Source organism: Melospiza georgiana, chromosome 1, assembly GCF_028018845.1.
Source record: "Melospiza georgiana isolate bMelGeo1 chromosome 1, bMelGeo1.pri, whole genome shotgun sequence".
In the NCBI taxonomy this organism is placed as follows: Eukaryota; Metazoa; Chordata; class Aves; order Passeriformes; family Passerellidae; genus Melospiza; species Melospiza georgiana.
This window is the reverse complement of record NC_080430.1, coordinates 11,359,827-11,380,779: the sequence shown is the minus strand read 5'-3', so window position 1 is coordinate 11,380,779 and position 20,953 is coordinate 11,359,827. Positions and strand designations below refer to the sequence as shown.

Genomic DNA, 20,953 nt, shown 5'->3' with positions numbered 1-20,953 from the left:
TTGCTGTCCATATTAATCAGTCCTTGAGTCCAAGAATTTTGTGTATCCCTTGTGTTCTACACCCCCCTCCTTGCTCAGGTTTTGGCAGGACAATTTCACAGACTGAAAAGGGTAGCACAAGGCTTGTGTGCCAGCTCCTCCTGGCTGAGGATCCCTGTGAGCAGAGCAGGAGAGAGAAACACGCTGAAAGTAATTTATTGGAGTGCCCTTTAGGTTATGTGCAGCTTAACAAGTGAGCTAACAACCAGTGATTACCTTAGAAACACAGATTGGTGAGACAGTTTTATATATTCTGAGAGCTGGGTATGGAGCTGGGTATTCCTCTTTTCTCGCCAAAATTGCTGTCTGAATTTCAGGATATTTTTTCTTACCCCACAGCTGTAAAAAGGAGCCCAGATGTGTAATGCCAGACCCCTTAGAGATACTTTGAGGTATCCTTTCTCAAGTACAGTGTGCTGGTAAAAAGAACTATATTTATATTTGTATTAGTCTTTTTCTTTTTCTCTGTAAAGGAAGAATTGTACATTTCTTGACTTTGAAACTGGCTTACCTGAGCAAAATATTAGAGCAGATTGTCTCTCAATTTAATGATCAATTTATGGGAATAAATATATTTACATCTCTTACATAAATTTTGTAGGGTTTGGTCAATTTGTAGGTAAATTGCTTTGATATTTTCCTGGAAGTACATAAATAAATAGAAAAAATAATTTTCAACTTAATTACTGTTTTTATCCATTTATTCCTTTTCCTCTTCACAAAGAGCTTTTATTTTACTGCTCACTTTAAACAACTTTCCAATGATGAGGAATTTTTCTAAAAGATTTTATTTGCTGTAAGAAATCTGAACTCTAACTGAAAACTGTGACTTTGCACTTAACTGCAGGCAGATGTTTTACACCTCTCTCAGAGGAATGGTCACAAGGGAAGGTCAGCCTGTGGAGGATGTCCTGTGGACAGCCCACACAGTGCCTCATGAGTTCTTGTTTAAAGGCAAGTCTGCTGAGGCAACAGGTTTTGCCCAAGAGTATTGTCACAAGGTTTTAAAATTGCATTCTTAGGTTTTAGGTGTGAACATTGGTTAGGAGCTTCTTGAGTGGAGGTGAAGGTGATGGGACAGCAATGTTTGGGATTTAGAACGTGGGCTAAAAGTAAGATTGATTTTTTTGGCTTCACACGCATGTTCTTGGCAGGTATTTTAAAAAAATATATTTCAGCATTGTTGTGTAAATAACTTGTGTTATCCAGTGAGAAACAGCAAATCAGGGAAGGGCTGTTTTAACTCTGGTGCCAGGCACACACCAGTCCCAAATGGCTCAGAGGGTGCCTGAGTGGCAATTGGGATTCAGGGGAAACCATGGTTCTGCCTCTCCTGGCACAAAGCCACCCTGGATGATGAGAACTACCCCTGCTAACCACACATTTGAGAAGAAGCCCAGAGAAGAGTGAGGTAACATGAAATGCAGTTTCCCTTACCACCCCTCTCAGCCAAGGGGAAGTTTATTAGCAAGGTTACAGCCAAATTTGAGAATCATTAGAGCAAATGACAGCAAGATCTTTAACAAGAAGCAAGGAAGAAATCCAATGCCTGTATAGTAATTGCGACACAAAGTATTCTATGCCTTGCTCTGCAGTGGTTCAGAAAGTTGAGTCATGCTGTGCCTTGCTGGGACCAGCAGTTCAGAAGAGATTAAATTTGTTTTGGACACTGGCTGCTCCCTGCTTTACCTAACAAAGCACATGTGTGACGGGCAAGGCACTTAATAGCACAGACCATTAATGAGAACCATAAACACACAGGCATAGATTTTCAAAATGATGGTCAAGGGATTTGAGCAAGCACTGTTCTCTCCCTGCTTTGAGCACTTACCCATGAGCTGCTAACTGGTTCAGCTTTGGGAAGAGAGTGGACTCGAACAGCCAGGAGAATTGTATGTGACAAGGGCTTTGCCACCATCAGTTTCCAAAGGATATTCATTTTAATGCACCTAACCAAGATAAAGCAAGGAAACTGAAAACTGAAAAGACATTTCTCAGATAAAGGATTGATTTTATTAAAGAGAGGCAATTCATAATATTAATCTAAAATCTAGGTTTTTTATAGAGACCATAAAAGCGTTTTTACAGAGTTAGCCTTTCTTAGACACTGGTGGCTTTACAGAGCTTTTATCTAGTTAAAGAAAACCCATTGGTGCTAATTTAATATCTGTAGTGTACAACAGCTTGACACCTGAGGCTTGTCCTAAAGCAGGAACAAGGCTGCAAAGCGAACACTACTTCATTTTTTGAATTATTCAGCACTTGCAGCCAACCTTATGTGTGCTTCTAGGAAGAAGGCTTTTGGATTAATGATCAGTAAAAGAAAAGTAAAAAGGCAAACAAACAGCCATTCCTTTCTGGTGTTTGTTAGCAGGTGCAGTATTGACTTCAGGAATGATTCTGCAAAATTGCTGTGGACATTCTTCATTACCAGAGCTGTATGCAGAAGGAGCAAAGCTGGCAACCAAGCACGGCCTCCTTCAGGGAACAACTGCTCATGTCAGTGGAAAAGCTTGTTTCCTCTAAATTCATTGAAATGCTACCTATTGGTAGCATCTCTTTAGAGCAAGATGAATGCAGACAGCAGTGAATCAACCTCAAATAGAGGGGGCTCATACATTAGCATCCTAACATTAGCACACTAATGTAAATTTAAAGATTCTAATTAAACCTTTATGCAAAATGTTTTCCTACTGAATAAAAAACCTTACTTTTTGGAGGAGCTGAGGCATTTGGATTTGACAGCGTTTCCTTTTTCAATAGTATGCTTATTTTATGTGTTCTATTTTCTTTCAGTCACTCCAGGGGTTTCTGAAACAAATAAAAAGATACATTATATTGTTTGATTGATTCCCTGTAGTCAAGGCATATATTGAGAAAACAGACCAATTTTTTCCACTGAGCTTGTAGAATAAATTTCACTTTGATCTTTTTACTTCCCGCTGTGACTATATATTTCTTTTGAGATATTTAACACTGATTAATCTCATTTACAGGATCGCATAGTGGTACTCAGGTACAAATTCAGAAACTTTTTTCATTATGGAAGAACTTTTATCACAGCTTTTTGTTTCTAAATTAGTCCCTTCCCATTACCCCCAAATGCCCCAATAAAACTTTGGGTGCGTTTCCCCCATTTTAAACTTGATATTTATGTATAAAAATTCAATATTTTAAGACAAAAATCTGTGAACTTCTAAACAGATCCTCTTTGCCAGTTATGACTAAAAATTGTACTGAAAATATTTATAACAAATTTTATCAGGAGACTTTTGTGGTCCCTAGTAAAAGTTTCAGATGCAGTGGAGGTCATTCAGCTGGCATTTAGCCACTCAAGAAATATAATAAGTGAGAAACCTACCACAGTCTTTAAGCATTGCTGGAGCATATGCTGGGTGTATGAGCAATTCAGCAAAATCTTATTATGTCTTTTAGCAGATCTCCCCATTCATTAAAATAGGGTCAAATCTAAAACCTAAAGAGGTCATTGGGAAACCTAATGCCAAGTTTTACCAAAGAGGGACCTTAACCAATCCTCCCATTCCACCTGTTTCTCATCTTAATTTTTCCATGTATTCTGTATCCTCCCAACTCCAGCACAGGCAGTGCTATAGTTTTTATAAAGCCCCTAAGTTTTCTGTGAGGCACAAAAGAAAAATGGGTGAGAGAAGGAATTGTCTTTTTTTAAATCCCATTGTTGGATCTTTTGGGGCATTTAATCATTCTTCTGTCTGCCACACAGGGACTATGTTCAAAGTCTGCTGCACACAGCAGCCAGCACAGTGCTGATATTTAGTAAATGATCACTAATGACAGAAGCAACAGCGTGGAGGCAAATATGTTTTGTGGGGCCTGGGAAATTAGCAGAGCAATCAGCCTCCAGCCAGGGTGAGGGAGGAGAGGGAAGTAGACAGCAAATAATCACTCTGAGCCCAGGAGCCTATCTCACAATCTGCACAAACTGGCCAAGCCAGCCCAGGTCAGCTAAGCCACTGAGGAGCCTTAATAAATGCAGAGCAAATTTGGGACATTTGATGATCACAGAAATCAGGAATTCATTGAGGTAGCTCAGCATCATATGTAGCTAAAACATTTGTAATAGGACCATGAACAGATGGGGGAGGGTGGTGAAAGTGATTCTTTTGACTGAATCAATAGGATCTGTTGATCTTCCTCATCAATCTTGATAAGAAAACTGTGGGGATACTTAGTGTCAGGAGTGCTTTATTGGAGTTTTCATTAAAAGCTCCATGTGGAAATATGTACCCAGATGCTGCCACATGCAGCCTGTGCAGCACAAGCCCCATCCCCCTCTAAATGGCACAACTGAGAAGACCTCTCTGAGTCAGGATGTTCACAGGATATATCAGCACAGTTCAGCTGAAATGAAACACACAGCCAGACAAAATAAAACCACAGCCATCTAAGATAAAACAAAGCCCATATACAGTGACCCTCAGGGGTAAGCCAGAACCAGACATAATGATCAATACTCTGAGAGTTATGATCAGTGAGAAATAATTCCTGTACCTCTCAAGGAAAGAGCCACAATGAATTCCCTGGCAGAGCCTTGTTCTTTGAGTAATAATCTGCAAATGCCTGCACATGCTGAAGGAGGGCTGAGTTATGATAGGCTGTGGACTGCAGCCTCCAGTCTGGCTGCAAAGCCCTTGTGTGACTCTGCTGGGAGGGTCTCATCACTGACAGTGCCATTTGCCTCCCAATTTCCCTGAAATGTGGGTGAAAATTGTCCCTTTTTACCAAGGAAGGAGGGTAAAGAATGAGCCCAGCTTCCACCTTCCTTCCTTCCTTCCTTCCTTCCTTCCTTCCTTCCTTCCTTCCTTCCTTCCTTCCTTCCTTCCTTCCTTCCTTCCTTCCGACACTTCCTTCCTTCCTTCCGACACTTCCTTCCGACACTTCCTTCCGACACTTCCTTCCTTCCTTCCTTCCTTCCTTCCTTCCTTCCTTCCTTCCTTCCTTCCTTCCTTCCTTCCTTCCTTCCTTCCGACACTTCCTTCCTTCCTTCCTTCCTTCCTTCCTTCCTTCCTTCCTTCCTTCCTTCCTTCCTTCCTTCCTTCCTTCCTTCCTTCCTTCCTTCCTTCCGACACTTCCTTCCGACACTTCCTTCCTTCCTTCCTTCCTTCCTTCCTTCCTTCCTTCCTTCCTTCCTTCCTTCCTTCCTTCCTTCCTTCCGACACTTCCTTCCGACACTTCCTTCCTTCCTTCCTTCCTTCCTTCCTTCCTTCCTTCCTTCCTTCCTTCCTTCCTTCCTTCCTTCCTTCCTTCCTTCCTTCCTTCCTTCCTTCCGACACTTCCTTCCTTCCTTCCTTCCTTCCTTCCTTCCTTCCTTCCTTCCTTCCTTCCTTCCTTCCTTCCTTCCTTCCGACACTTCCTTCCTTCCTTCCTTCCTTCCTTCCTTCCTTCCTTCCTTCCTTCCTTCCTTCCTTCCTTCCTTCCTTCCTTCCTTCCTTCCTTCCTTCCTTCCTTCCTTCCTTCCTTCCTTCCTTCCTTCCTTCCGACACTTCCTTCCGACACTTCCTTCCTTCCTTCCTTCCTTCCCATCCACATTCTTCTCCATTCCTCTCCACTGTGCTGGGGGAGCCCCTGGCACTAAATTGATTTCAGAAGACTGATGATGGAGGGCAAGCCACGACCCTCAGCTATTTCTCTGCTCAAGGCTGCATCTTGAAGATGATGTAGTACCTGGGAAGAGCCTGACTAATTCATTGACTTGAGGGTACAATCACTTATCAATGAATCTCCAACTAACTACAGCAAACTTATTTACAAGCCTGGGAAAAAAAAATGTGTAGCAATTTGCTAAACAGCCTGACCAGGAGCAGCTCTTCAGGATTGATCTCTGTGCTGTGTTTTCCTCCCCTCCCATTTAGACAGTGAGAGTTCCCTGCAGGAAAAACATACAAACTCCCACTGTCAATGAGCGTGTGTTTCCCTCTTGGGCAGTGAAATGAACTGGGTGTGCATCTCCTTTTATCTGAAGAGAGTTGTGAACTTAATTCAACCTGATCCCCATTCATCGTGTTCAACATCTAGCCCCCAAATGTCAGTGAGATTCTGGAAATAAAGTACTTGGGAGACAGCAAAAACAGATCCCTTAGTGATATCTGTATAGTAGAATATTTCTTCCCATCCATATGCAAATCTAACCTTTTTGATATTTCTACCCTATAAACCCTAAGACAGGATTTCAATAGAAAATGTTTACTAAAGGCTTTCTCCTTTATAATCTATTGATTTTAATATCCTTACTACTCCTGCTGAATGTCAGTTTTACCCTGAAGACTCCCATTGCAAACTTGAACACATTTAATTATTTATACCATTTGAAATATTAGTGCTGAGAAATCCCTAAAAGTTTTTGGTTCTCTAATGGTGTGATCTAAAGTTTGATTTTCTTTTGTGGATAACAGAAGTAATTTGATATACTAATCAAGGACAGATGAATGCTTCAGACATCACAATGCAGTTATAATAGTAATGACATCTATTTTTCATCTTTCCAGACTCCTTGTATATGTTAAAATATAGCTCATTAAGTACTGTAGGATTTCTCAGTGAACAATTTAGCATTATGTTTTCTTTCTTCTGCCAGCAGCCTGAGCAAGAAACTTGTTTCCATCAGAGGCAGAGGGCATTTAGGCAATATTCAATGTCTGAGTGCTACCTAGGGCAGATTTGCCCTTGGATGGGGGTCAAGGAGTCTTCTTTGCCATTCTTGTATCACTCACTGTATTCACAAGACTGACCTTGTCTGTCTGAGACAATTATTTTTTGTACAGAAGAATTTATGTGAGAACCTATGAAAAGATTTTGATAGCAGGCAAATCAAAGCAGAGGATTTTAAAAAAACTCAGCACCTTGAAGGTCAATTCTTCCCCTGACTCCTGCTTTTTACTCCCAACATGCCCCCAAATCCAGAGTGATGGAGCTCACCCTGCCTGGCCAGGGTATGGGCATGCCTGAGCTCCCATCCCTGCCACTTGAGCCTTGTCTGGAACGTGCAAGAGTCAGGAATCCTTCCACTGGCTTCAGTGGTGATCTGTACCAGGCCCCAGTGTTCCAAGGGGATTAAGCCCCTAGGCATAAATCCCTCCTAGGTTCAGCACTCAAGAAGCATTTCACCATTTATTCTTCTATGTAGATTGGAAAACAATTTCAAATTTCTGACTGTCCATATCTTTCTAATTTTTTCACCCCTGTCCCCCTGCCCTGGGCTTCAATTTCTCTGCCATTACATGATCAGAGCAATTGCATGCATCTCTATTAATTGCACTGAATTTCTCTTTTACAAGGTAAGTTTCTACTCTTATTTTTCCTTCATCTTCAGAAACTTTCCCTTTTTCTTTTACTAACCTGATAGCTGTTCAGAAGCTGCCAAGATGTATTTGGCTCTTGTATTTACTCCAGATGGAGACTTTTATTTTCACTCATATCTGGCAGTAGGAACTGTGGTATCACCAAACACAACTTTTCTCTGAGATTGTTTTGATAGAAGAAAAGAACCATTCCTTTTGCAGATGGTTTATAAGTTACTTCTGATGGCAGATAATACAGTCTAGCCTGGATCCTTAAAGTTCAATAACACTAACAATAGCCATAAATAGTTGGATTTTTCTGGTTTATATCCCCTCAGGAATAACATCTGAATATGTATCCTTTAGTAGTCTAGGATTATTGTTTAAAAGTAAAGCTAGAAAATATCTGGAATGAAATCTGTGGTTCTCCACTGAGCAGGGATAAATGCAGCCACTCTTATCTCCACCATATCTGTCCTGTGTGCATTAGATATGTCTGTAACCATTTAAGGTTTTCTAAGCATTGAGAACCAATCTTAAGGTTCTAAATAGGCAGAAATGCTGTCACTGATTTCATTTCACAGAACTAGGTCAAGCCAAATAGCTGCTCTGGTATGTGCTAGAGGGAAAGCAGGGTGCTGCATGGATGGGTGTATGTGAGGAACCCAATGCCACACCCAGCTTGGCCAACTTACAGGACCAGAGTGTTCAAAGCTCTGAAATTAATGCTGCACAAGGAGGAGCAATCTTCAGAGTATCAAATCTCTTGTGGGGCTGAGCCATGCACCTCTTCCTTATTTTTCTCCATCTGAAAAAATAAACCCTTCTTTTCCTCCTTTCCATTTTGCTTTGGAGTATCCATTTGGAAATTTAGGGCAACATGATATCCTGGAAATGACCTCTCTCAGGTTAAACACTCTTCCTGGTTGTTTTTCCAGCATTTCACATGTATTCATCTTTGTTACTGCTTTGCTTCCATGAGTTTCACTGGTATCCTTTTAGGCAATGGAATCAAGACAAAAAAATGTTCGCCTGAGTTATTTTAGCTAAGAGGCTTCATGTTTAATGGATTTGCTGTTCTTTAATGTCCCAGGTCACTCCCTGAGATCAGCAAATGCTGAATTTCTTATCGCCCTTATATGTTATCTGAAGTCATGTCGTTATTTCGCCTTTAGTGAGTCTCTTTGCTCTCTGGCTTTGGAACCCACTGCCAAATGAAGTAAAGAAAGCTCTGACTATGGGGAATTTCTAAATCCAAAGTTAAAAGTTATTTGTTCTGTTTAGCATTTTTAAAATTATTCTTTTAGGAATTGTATGTGCCTCTGAGCTAATTAACTCTTAATGAGCGCAAAATGCCCCGGGATGCAGATTTGGACGGTACAGTAGAAATGCAGACACGGATTGGACTGCAGCACTGCAGCAGATGACATTTATGATTTGATTCTTTTTTAAATGATGGTGCAGATATTTTTATTGAGACACTCTTCCCCCCCCCCAATCCCCCCTCCCCCCACCCCATCTTTTTAGTCTAAATAAAGCTGATCAGATTTTCAGTCCACCATATGGGGCCAAGTTATATCGGTTCTGCAAATACACTTTAGTTTTTCATTATAGATGAAGTCACTCTTCAGCAGGGAAAACAAGTTGAGAAACAAACTTTCATATTATGAAAGACAGGCAGTGTTCCAGCACTGAGCACTTAACCAGAGCATCAGGAAATCAGAACACCTGGCTGTGCCCAGCTCTGTGCTATTCCCCTGGACCAGTCCCTCACCCTTTTAGTGCCTTCACTCATTCATCTGTAAAGCGACCGTAATTGCGTTTATATCACAAGGGTGCCTTGATGCTTGGCAAATGAGAATTGACCCAAAATTCATCCTTCAGAAGCTCTGTATGAGCAGTACCTCACTCACATGGTAATTGTGGACAATTAGATTAGAAGAGGTATAAATGCAGTGGAAGTGAAATTCCATTTAGGAACTGTCAAACTGTTCTTGATAATTTTTCTTAGTTTTCGTCTAATTCCAGTGTGGAATTTTGCATGCATCTCCCAGAAAGGCTTTATATGCCTCTTTTCTTCTTCTGCAACAAGACAGCATATTTTATTCATGTTATATTAAACTGTGTTTTGGGCAAATGGTTTGTTCCCAGAACAATACCTTGGAAAGCTAGGTTTAGAGAAACAAGGAAAAATTATTGTGTCAAAGAAATCCTATCCTCTATGTATTTGAGCAAATTACAATCACTTACAAGGATTGTACACAGAAAAAATATTCCAGGTTTTATGAAAAGGAGTTTGCCTAAGTGTTGTTATGTTTTATTTAATTAGATTTTTTTTTATACTTACCATAATAATGTTTTAAAATTAAGCTGAATTTCTACAACAAACTGTAGAAACATATGGTGTAGAGCCTGCAGAGGCACTTAATGGCAGTAGCATTACTGATATTTGTGAGTTAGAACCTGCTTTCCTCTGAGAAGTAGCTGTGTGTTCTCCCAGTTTAAAACACTGTTAAACACCAACCTTTTGATTGTGTTTGGGGAGGAAAAGAATGAATGTGATCTTCTTAAATACACATTTCCTTATTTCCATATAGCTGTTGATATTTCAGGGTGAGGGAAGTTGTGTATCAGACTCAGCATCTCCTCCATGTGTGTCATGAACACACTTAATGAAACCAAGTGGATTAAAGGGGGTCTATTTTACCAGGATCACCCCCAGGTAGCATATCCCAACACCAGAAGAAAAAAATGGAATTGTTTCTTCCTTGAGCCCCTTTTCCTAACAAAGGCACAATCACGTGGGGCGAACCAGATTCCAGGATGCCAGGAGGTCTCTGTCAGCACCCCAGAGTAAACTCCAGCTCCCAGGAACTGCTTCCAGAAGGATTTGTAATTTTAGCTTGATTCCCTACAAGAAGTCATATATCTGAAAAAAAAATCCTTTGGATGTTACTTTTTTATGTTCAGACTTGCAAAGCACTTTAAGAGCAACTCATGCTCACAAGGAGTGTTCCACTGACTTATCTCTAATGTATGCTTGAGAGGCTCAGTGCAAAACAAAACTCAGAGATTAAGTAAATGAAAAGATACCAAACATTGCAGCAGGGAATCATTCCAAGTCATGGTGTTCTCAGGAGCACCAGAGCTGGTTTATGTTCATCCATGCAGAGTCTGCAGAATTCACTTTTTTAGACCCTTTTAATCTGCTCTGTTTTAGTAACCAGGTTCCCAAGACTCTCCCTGGTGACTGGACTCATTCATACCTGAGGGTTCAGACCACACACTCTCCAGTGCCCAGTCCATGGGAAAATTTGACCTTTCAAAAAAGATTCCATGCTCAGGAAGAGACATGGCAGAACAGTCCCTCCCAGACCACTGCACACCCATGAACTGCAAGCAGCATCTTTGGCAGGATATGCAAGCAAAGATTCCCCATCATCCTGCCAAGGTAGAAGCAGGACAGATCATGGTGCTCCTCTGGCAGATTCCTGAGCTGATTGCTTTGCCTTAATAGCTGTGGGTCATTAAAAACTCACTTTGAATGCAGAAATAGGTGTTTTTTACTGATAAACCAGGCCTCAACTCAGTTCTCAGTCTTCAGTGGGATAATGGAAATTTTCTGTGGGCTCACAGAAATAAGTGGTTTTGTGGGACACAGGTCCAGCTCTTTAGCTTACTATAATAAAGTGCTTTCAGTTCCTGTGAACTGGTGCTGGACCCATAAGAGACTGGAAAAAGGTTCAGCCTCTAAATCTTCTCCCTTTACCCCCAGTCCTATCAAAATGGGTTTCTTGGCTTTCATGCAGCTAATTTTGCCATTTCTGAGGGTGATGTAGGAAGTTGAAGGAGGGATACTTGTTTTATCTTTGCTCAGATAGGTGGTGTTTAATTCTACAGTGGACCTCTCAGCAGCTGACATCAGGTGACTAATCTGCAGAAATGCCCAGGTTCCTCAGTCAAAGGAGTGAAACAATTCTTTCTGACTGTCTCTTTCAGGATTTTGCTGACTCTGTATACCAAATGGTTGCACAGAAGTTCCAGGAGCTGACAGACAATTTCACTTCCATGCATGCACGCCACAAAACTCTTGCAGGCATTGTGATGACCAAAGGTAAGATATTCTCTCATTTATTTTCCTCTGGCATTTTTCATGACTAAGTAATACATTATTTACCTGGTTCACAATACTGAAGGATGACTTTACTCCCACACAGAAAAAATGAATAGTAATGCAGGGAAAAGAAGCATTAAATATTTACACCTCAAGTAAATTCACACAGAAAATATTGGCAACAGAGTTAAAGATATATTCATAAATACGTTGCTACATTTCTTTGTTTACAGGACAAAATGCAGCCCTCTCTGATTTTTCATTTCCTTACAGATGGGGGAGAGAGTTATCAATAAAAGTAGTATTATTTATTAATTACTTTCTTAGGTCTGAATACACCAAGTTCTTGTTATACAACATAAACTTTGTTTTAGACTGGCAACAGAAACAAATGTGCTTTCCAGTCAAAAAAACCAAACCCACAGTATGTGTAATTTTAGTTCTGCTCTTCTCTAGCCATGGGAAATACTTACATTTACCAGCAGCAGGGCCAAAATTTGGTATTCACTCCTGTAAAGACTTGATTGATTGACACATACTGTGTGGAACTCTTCAGTGCTTTGATGAAACAGTTGCATGGATGCAAGCACCCCCAGGTGGGGCACCTCAGTATTTATGAGGATGTCAGCAGTGGAGAGGCTTCCATAAACTTCATTCTCTCTCTGACACATGGAGCAGTGGGTCCAGTACAGGAATGAGAAGATAAGCTCGGATGGGAAAGGCATATATAATTCATCCAGGCTTGTCTCACTCCTTCCTTTCAACAATTACATTAGCTAGGTTCAGTAGGGACACTTGTGAATATTGCAAGACAGCAGGATGGAGACAGGATTTTCTGATGGATCTTTTCCAGCCACAGAGCCTAAATGCAGATAAGATTTCTGTGCTGAGCATCTCCTTTCTGATGTGAAAAGAATAAGTAACCATATTCAGTATGAAGGAAAATTAAAAGGAAGTGTGATTGACTTTGGGATGTGAAAGACGCACACTAGACCCAGCATACCTTGTCATTGTCAGATTTTTTGACTGTGGCTCTAATCAGATTTAAACAAAGCACTATAGTTTATTTAGATGAGCTCTTTCCAAGCAGAAGCACAAGGAAGAATGTTTAAATATACTTTTAATAAGAAGCTAAGCTACAGGAGCCAAGAACTGTTGCTTTAGCCACATGTAGGGGGAGAGCACAGGGGAGGTTACATTTAATGTAAGAATTGTAAGAAATGCCTGTAGGAATTTCATCCCATTCTTCTTTGACAAGGAGCTACTCCTACATTCTTATATAGACCAGCTTTATAAAGCATGATTGAGCCACTGCAGCCTTATTTCTACATGTCCAAAGAAGCACATTAAAGACCCACAATATATGAGAAGAACTATGACTGGAAGGAGTCAAAATTCCCAAAGTATGGCTGCTGAGTGCATGCAGTGCTAGGGGAAGAAAAGGGCACTTCCAGACTTTCTTACCCTTTCTGGGCATTGGGGGCTGTCTGTGTCTCTTCTTTAGAAGGCTGAATGTGTCCTTATGCTGTTTGTTTTTTTTGGTGGGTCCCATGCCCTTAGTGGGATTTTACAAATCTGTATTTCATATTTCATCTTATTCAGCATTAGGACAAAGTATAATTTTACTTATGTTCACAAACTATTTTCCTCAAGGCTTCCTTTTCAATTCTAAATTCCCTCTCATGAATTTGTTCAATCTGTAAGCCATCCAATTTGTCAATATCTCACTGCTTTTGTGGAACTCAGAAAAGAAACTTGGAGATATAAGGTGATTCACAGAAGATGCAAATCTAGAAACGGCCTTATCCTAGTATATTCTGCAGGATGATTTGAGTTCTTTCCAGGACAAGAATCTCAGCCAACCAAGGCAAGATGAATCATCTGTCATTTGTGTCATTATTTTCTGTACTAAAGTTGTAGATTTGTGGTCTCTTCTTCATCATCGTTCCCAGAAGTAGCAAGGACCTCAACACACACTTTTCAAAGATAGCACAGGCAGGTTTTCCACATCAAGCACTCAAATGAGTACAAATTCCCTGTGTTTTTAACAAAAAAAAAAATGGCAGAAGCTGTCTTAGATCTCTGTAAACAATTTACTAATGACATCAACAAAAACAAATCTGGAAATGTCTTGTTGCATTCAGTACCATAAGTGACAAAAACTGATTTGTTTTTACCTTCACTTCAATTTACTGTCATCCTGACTAGAAGCAGATTTATCTGTGCTTGTACAGTTTCCAGGCAAAGCTGGTAAAAAGCACAATGGGATTTTGTGATAACTGCTGTTAAGATAATGCAAGATCTCTACAGACAAAAAAAGAAGTGCGCTAGATTGGTTTTCTTTTTCTGAACTCTGACATTTTTTCTGTCATTTCAATTTCCCAGGGAAACCAAAGAGAATTACGTTTGGCCACTGTAATTGACTTATGCTGTAGCACCCGGGGCAAATTCCAATGCATAAGAAAGAAAAAAAATGTGGAAAATTATGTTATTGATGGACTGAGAATGTTCTACAGTAATAAAATGCTAGTCAGTGAAACAGGCAGTCCAAAGCATTTAGAAATCCTTTGCTCTGAATTGTGATGACAATTAAAATCTCCATGCTTTTTTGTGAAAGTAAGTTTAGTTGTTTAGCAGTCATCAAGATAATCTTAAAAGTATTGGCCTAGGCAGGAGCAATTTACCACACTAGATAGCAGCTGATGTGATCTTATCTGATGTAATACAATAATTGAATATAATAATAACTAAAAAACTCATATAACTGATCTTGAACTAAATGTTTCAAAAGATTGAAGAGTTTAAGTCAATTATTTAATAGTTATAATGTATAATGTTATAATGTATTTGAAATCTGCCAGTTCTCTAACATATTCTAATTTTGCTGAAACACACTCAGAGATTTTTCTCTCAAAAATTGTTTGATCGATTGTAAGAAAAATTGTTTAACAAGTGAGTGCATTCAAGTCTTCGTCATGCAGCAAGCTATAATCCAAGACTATCTTCAAGTAGAACAATAAGTATTATTGTAGCATAATATTTATATGAGGACCTATGCTTTACTGCACATTGACTCTCCACAGCAGATCTGCCAATTTCTCTGAAGATATAATGAATTCACACATGTTAAATTAAGAACATCAGTTCTCCTGTAGAAAAGATATTCTGGATAACACCATGTCAAACACAAGGCATCAGCTCAGAACTTGCATTATATGATGCAAGTCAACTTCCCTCATCATGTTTTGCATTAGTGGCTAAAACACAATTGATAACACAACATTTTGGCTATGTGCTTGCCAGGTGCCAAGACTATCTCTCTCTCCTATCCCCAACAAGTAAACTGGAGGTGAGCAAGAGGCTGAGAGGGGACACAGCCAGGACAGGTGTCCTCAGCTGATGGAGGGAGTATTTCTTGCCGTAGGACACTGTGCTCAGCAGTAAAAATCTGGGGAGAGGGGAAGGGGGAGATAAATGGGTTTATGGCATTTGTCTTGCCAAGCAACCATGAACTATCATTATATCAATGCATTAGTCTTGCCTTCCTTCTGTTTCTTCCCAGTCCCACAGGAGAGTGGAATGAGCAAGAGGCTGTGTGGGTGTTTGGCTCTTGGCCAGGATCAGCCAATACTTCATTTCAACAGCAGCTGTTTCTTGATGTTTCTGGTTGTCAGGGAAAGATGACCCACCAGCTCCCCATCCTTCTGTCTCTCAGGTGCAATTTGGACATCTTATTTTGACTCACTGCTCTGCTGTATCTTTCTATTGAAAAGTTTCCAGAGAGAAGTAGTTTTCAATATTGTTGTTGTTATTATGTCAGCTGATACATTTGAAAAAATGAAGGACAAGCAAGCTATTATTTTCTAACACAAGGCAACAAATGCAAAACCGGAGCACTCTCACATACCTCTGGGCCTGATGCCCAGAGTCACAGATTCTGGGGTGACAGGAGGAGCCCCTGAGGTCCCACCATGGAGTCACCAGGCAGGGCAGCACCAGAGCATTGAGGGGACAGTGTGGCAGTGCTGCCTGTCCCCCAGAGCTGGGAGGAAGGAAGTCCCAGAGCAGAGCAGAGCAGGGTGGCAGCCTTACACTGAGTGCTGTGATCTAGACACTGGTGGCATTCACACTGTTTATTGGCATCATAGAGAGAGTTTGGCTTTTGCTCTACCTGAAATCACCAGGCACAGTAAAGAGTTCCTGTCACTCTGTAAAGAGATGATCTATTATTGCTGAGGTCCTCTTTGCAACAAAAACCCCTGCCATAATCATTAGGGACAAAATGAAACTGCTATTTAAACACAATTTTCCCATTTGTGTTTGACAAATCTTAACAGCTTAAATACTGATAGGAACTTTTTGTCATGCTTTCTGTTAAAAATGAAGCATTAAGAAAGTTCAGTCCTTTTCACAGCAGTGTAACATTCATAGGAAAAAGATTATGAGTTGATTCTTCACTTCAATTTTCTCTCTTCTACATATATATTTTTTTTTAAGGCTGACAATCATTTTGATGTTAAAAGCAAATTAGGAGGTCTTCTCAGTTATCTTGTGTGAAATAATGATGAACTGGACAAAAGAGCCCTAAATAGAAATTTCATGCTGTGATAAAAGATGGGAAATTATCATCCGTATCTCATGGAATGGATCTTAATCATTGCTAAGTGGAATAACAGAAAAAAGTAAAGTTGACAATATGTCTCCATGGATCTTTCCAGTAACATTAAGATTCACAAAGCCTGGCTTTTAAGTACAATCAGAAATACTGCTGTCCAATTGATTTCTAATCCTCAGTATGAGTAGGAAAGTTGCAAAGCAGCAGAATACAGTAGAACACGCAGGCCATGTGTAGAGTACCAATCTGCTCCATCTCATGCTGCACTCGAGTGGCCAAACCAGTTAGAGAAAATGTGAATGATTTACAGATTAGTGCCCAGAACAGATTCCTTCAGGAAGAGAGGCACAGGAGGAATTTAGGCTCCTGGATCCCATTTTCATAGTTAGATGGGTGCTAAAACCTGGTCCCAGTGAGATTCAGTGTTTCCATGAGATTTTAAACTTCTGAAATCAAAACTGAGTGCCCAAACTGCTGACATCCCTTTGAAGATCTCAGAAGGTCTCTTCAACTACTGCTGCCTGATGCTCTCAAGGACATGGCACAAAGTCATTTGACATTCTTGAAAACATTATGGACTTCTTACATCTGCCAAGGTTGACACTTCACCAGTAGATGACAGTTTTTCTCAAAATAGTTTAAACTAGGTAAATAGATATGTAGTTAGAACCATATATGTCACTCTTTATCAGAAATCTGGTTTCCTCAGCTTATAAATCCTAAACCATTAATCTACAGATTCACTCTAAATAGTTTTGAACCCCATAAGACTATCCCTTTTCCACAGCTGCAACTCTATTCCTGGATTTTGTAATGTGCACCTGTAATGGGCATAATCTCATATTCCTGCAGCTCAAGAGACTTAGGTTTCCAAATTCCACCTCAAAGTACATTTGAGGTTTTGTAGTTAAAACTCTGGCTCCACCAGAGCAATCACTTCTATTAAAATGTGGGTTTAGGCATCATGAGGACTCCCCCTACAAGAGCAACGTTGAGTGTTTCTTCATCATTTCTGTCAAATAAAGGTTAAGGAACAAAAAGTAATTGAAGGCAGATTAATTAGAAATGGAAAATATGAGATGGGACACAATCTTGCAGCCTTGCACAGAGCAGGAAAAAACCAGCTTCAGGGGCAGCTCTCCAGGCCAGGTTATATGTTTTGCATTAAAAAAAAACAGGGAGAAATGCAGGCACCAGCTGGGAATAAGTACAGAACCAGAGCTTCACTTTTGGGGATGAGCACCCTAACATACATACACACAGCCTCTCATTGCTGTTACTGTCTAACCTAATTCCATCCTCTTATCTGTTTGGTGGCACAGGTTCAGAAGGAGCAGGACAAAACACCCCTCTCATATCAGCAGTTTTAGGCACTGTCAGGAAAATGGGAAGGGAGCTGAGTCCCTCATTTCTCGGCAGCTGAAGCAGCTGTAGGTGTCTCCAGCACATGGCACTGCGACCTCTGGGCAGCTTCAGCTCCCCACTGTGCCCACAGGTTGCTCTGGTTCCCATCTCTTCTCAGACACTGAGCCTTTTTACCTCGCTGAATATTTACTGACTCTGGATTTAGTTTTCCATTCCTGCTGTTCAAAGTATTTTTCTGATTGAAACCCCTCTCAAAACCTGGATGCAGACAAGGCCTTGGCTCTGTGTCACATAAAATTGCATTGGGCACAAGGATGGGTGTAATAATTAGCATAAAACATGCAAATTAAAAATAGGCACTTCTGTTTCCTAAGTGTGTCAAGCAAGGAGTTGGCAAGGTCAGACTTTCATTCTGCTCTGTGATAAGGCAAACTGGAAGCTGTCCCAATGTCAACACCAGGAGTGCATCTCACCCTAAAAAAAGAAATTTCTTTGGTGAATAAAGGCTTGGAAATCATTGCTTTCACTTTACCAGCCTAGTAAAATACATAGGAAGATGTTTTTAGATGCAAGTACACCAAAGAATATTACAAGAAATACAATTTTAAAAAATCCCACATAAAATTAAGTTCCTCTTGCACCTAACTGCCAAAAGACATATTCAGGATTTCATTCTTTCTCACTGTAATTTAGAATCTTACTACATCTAAAACTGTCAATTTACTTAATGCTCAGATATCAGTGGCACAACACTTATTAGAGAAACACAGATATCTGCAGTCAGGACATGGCAGGAAAGTGCAATTCAGTCCTGCTTTAAAATTAGGAATTATGTGCAAGCTCTCTTCTTGAGGAGAGTATTCAAATTCACATGAAAGGAAAAAAACCCTCAAAAAACTTTGATACTGCCACTACAAATTTAGATTTTTTTTTTTTTTTTTAAATCCTCAAGGGAGGTGAGGGGGTGAAGCATGCCTGGCCTGGCTGACCCTCCTCCCTCTCAGGATTTGCAGAGCCCGCACTGAGGAAAGGAAGGGAAGGTAAAGGGCACTGGTGCTCACAAACACAGCACTGTCTCCTTGCACACTCTCCAGAAGCAAAGTTGATGGGATTTCATTCTTTTGGTCCACTGAGGGGAGGGAAGAAATGGACCATAGAAATTAGAACTGGGAGAGACCACTAAGTAATCCAGTCCATTTCCCTGCAAGCATAAGATTGTTCCCAAGTGCTCTTTCCAGTCTAGATTTAAATTAATCAATTAACAACGGGGCTTTCAACAGTACCTTGGGAGACCTAATGGATCTCATTGTTAATAATTTTCACCAGTTATTCAGCCTGACTTTTCTTTTCTTTGATGTCATCTCAGGACCTCAGTTCTGCTGCTCTAAATTTAGTGCCCACTTCTCTCCTTGGGGTTTGCACCTTTCAGATACTCAGAAACACGCACAACATGTTCATAGTTTGCATATTCAATTTTTGTACTCTCTCCTGCTGGGTCACTCTTCTCTGCAGCCCCCAGCAGCCTTGCTTTGTTTTCTAATTCCCTTCCACTTGGGCAACCTCCTCACCATTCTTTTCCACACTGGAAATCCATCTTTTGAATGAGTTTTAATGGAAAGCCTTGCACAAAAATTTCTTGCAAAATGGATTAGCACAAGAATCCTTTCTCAGGCATCCCATAGTGTGAGCAAACAGCACAAAATGGGCTTGTGTCAGAAAGGGATTTTTGTTTCAGAGGAACTGAATTTGGAACTTATGTACAAGAGCACTCCCCACCCCTCCCCACCCCCGTGGCTTTGGGCAAAATTTACTGTGGCTGACTGTGAAAGGAGAGCCATGGCCACTGTCACACAATGCCCTGGCTCTTGCTTCCAGCACAGAGGGGGCAGAGATCAGGGCAGAGAGGACTGTGACTCTGTCCCTGCTCCTTCACTGATGAAGATGAAGAGCTCTGCAAAGAATAGTTGTCTCTAGGCAGCACAGTCAGAGGGAGGACTACTTAACACATTAATAAGGGAAGAAAATATGAGGCTCTCAGAGACCCTCTCTACACCCTTTCTTTCCACAGAAATACAATATATTCACTTACACATAACCCACATTTTGATGTAAAGAAAGGAAATCCCTGTGTAACTCCAGTATTTCAAAGACTGTTCCATTTATACCCCTAAATATCTGTAACCTCACTGCTAGCCACTTCTTTGTTCCTATTATTTGCCAGCTGTGTATCAGCCTTTGATTCAGACTTCTGCCATTCCATTTCCTAAGACCTCAACATGCTTCTTTCTTCCCATATTTTAGTCAGCTGCTTCACATCAGCTGCTCCCATCCACCTCAGGGGTGTTCTTTGGGACATCCACTGTGAGCTAAAGTCCTTTGGGATATCCCGTGTGGGTTACAGCCACAGTGCTCACTGAAGTCACAGGTTCCTGTTTGTCACTGGAATTACCACAATCACTTCCACAGGTACAATAGAAAATGGAGAGAAAAAATGAGCTGCAGCAGTCTTTATGGCTGGCAGATAAATGCATCCTGTGCATTGATATATGCATACTATTAATCCTCCCTGCTGTACACAGTTCTTCTCTTACGGCTACAATTTTTTAATTTTTTTTTTTTTTTTTTTTTGTCATGAGTATGGTTTTGTTCCCCATGCAGAGCTGGGGACAGCAGAGTTCTCTGTGTCAGGAGTGCAAATCCCACATCAAAACTGAAGAGCAAGGTACAATGTCCCACACACCAGCCCCTCAATCCTCAGCTCCCTCCTTGCACATACATCTTGATTTTACTCCTCTTGAAGCCTCAGAATAGAGGGGGCTGTAGATGCATCACCAAGTTGTGAGGAAAATGCACTGATAGACCTGGGTAAACACATCCCTCATCTCTAACCATAGACCTACCCCTCATGTAAGCATTAACATCCAGGGGCAATGGTTTCCATTTCCAGATAAATATGTCCTTTCCTGGTTTTGTTTTGTTTTGTTTTGTTTTGTTTTTGAGGGAGATTATGGGGAGAAGAGCTCTTTGCCTCTTTGGCAGTATTTTCTGTGGGACATTGCCCACTCCTCAGTGCCCACAGGGTTCTGCAGAGGTTCAAGGATCTGCCTGGGGACAGTGGGGTGGATGCAGGACTGTGCCCACAGCACACCCCTGCAGGCAGCTTTTCCAGCATCACTGCCCTTTCATGTCTTGACTATCTCTTATTACAAAATTAAAGCCATTCTAAGAATGTGATAGGGCTGCCAGGGAAGAAGATAAGAGAAAATAATGCAGGACTTGTCAGTGCTATGTAACATCAAGAAATTTTCCTTCCCTAAACAAACCTGAAATGGAAACCTGAACTTATTCAGCTGTGAGTAGAGGGTATTAAAAAAAAAAAAAAAAACAATCCTCCTCTGTGATCAGAGCTCAATTAAGCTGCCTTGAAAATTATTCCAAATACACTTTTTTCAGATAACAATAGACAATCCCTTTGACTGATTTGTTAAAAAAGGTAAAGAAAGA

General features: G+C 40.6%; 1 protein-coding gene across 1 annotated transcript in view; it reads left to right on the top strand.

Moving 5' to 3' along the window:
• Window positions 1-20,953, top strand: part of ADARB2 (adenosine deaminase RNA specific B2 (inactive)) — a 313,572-nt gene that overhangs the window by 241,761 nt on the left and 50,858 nt on the right. Inside the window, exon 4 of the mRNA XM_058026052.1 lies at window positions 11,355-11,469. Coding sequence (XP_057882035.1) covers window positions 11,355-11,469 — 115 coding nt within the window. The remainder of the gene's footprint in view (window positions 1-11,354; window positions 11,470-20,953) is intronic.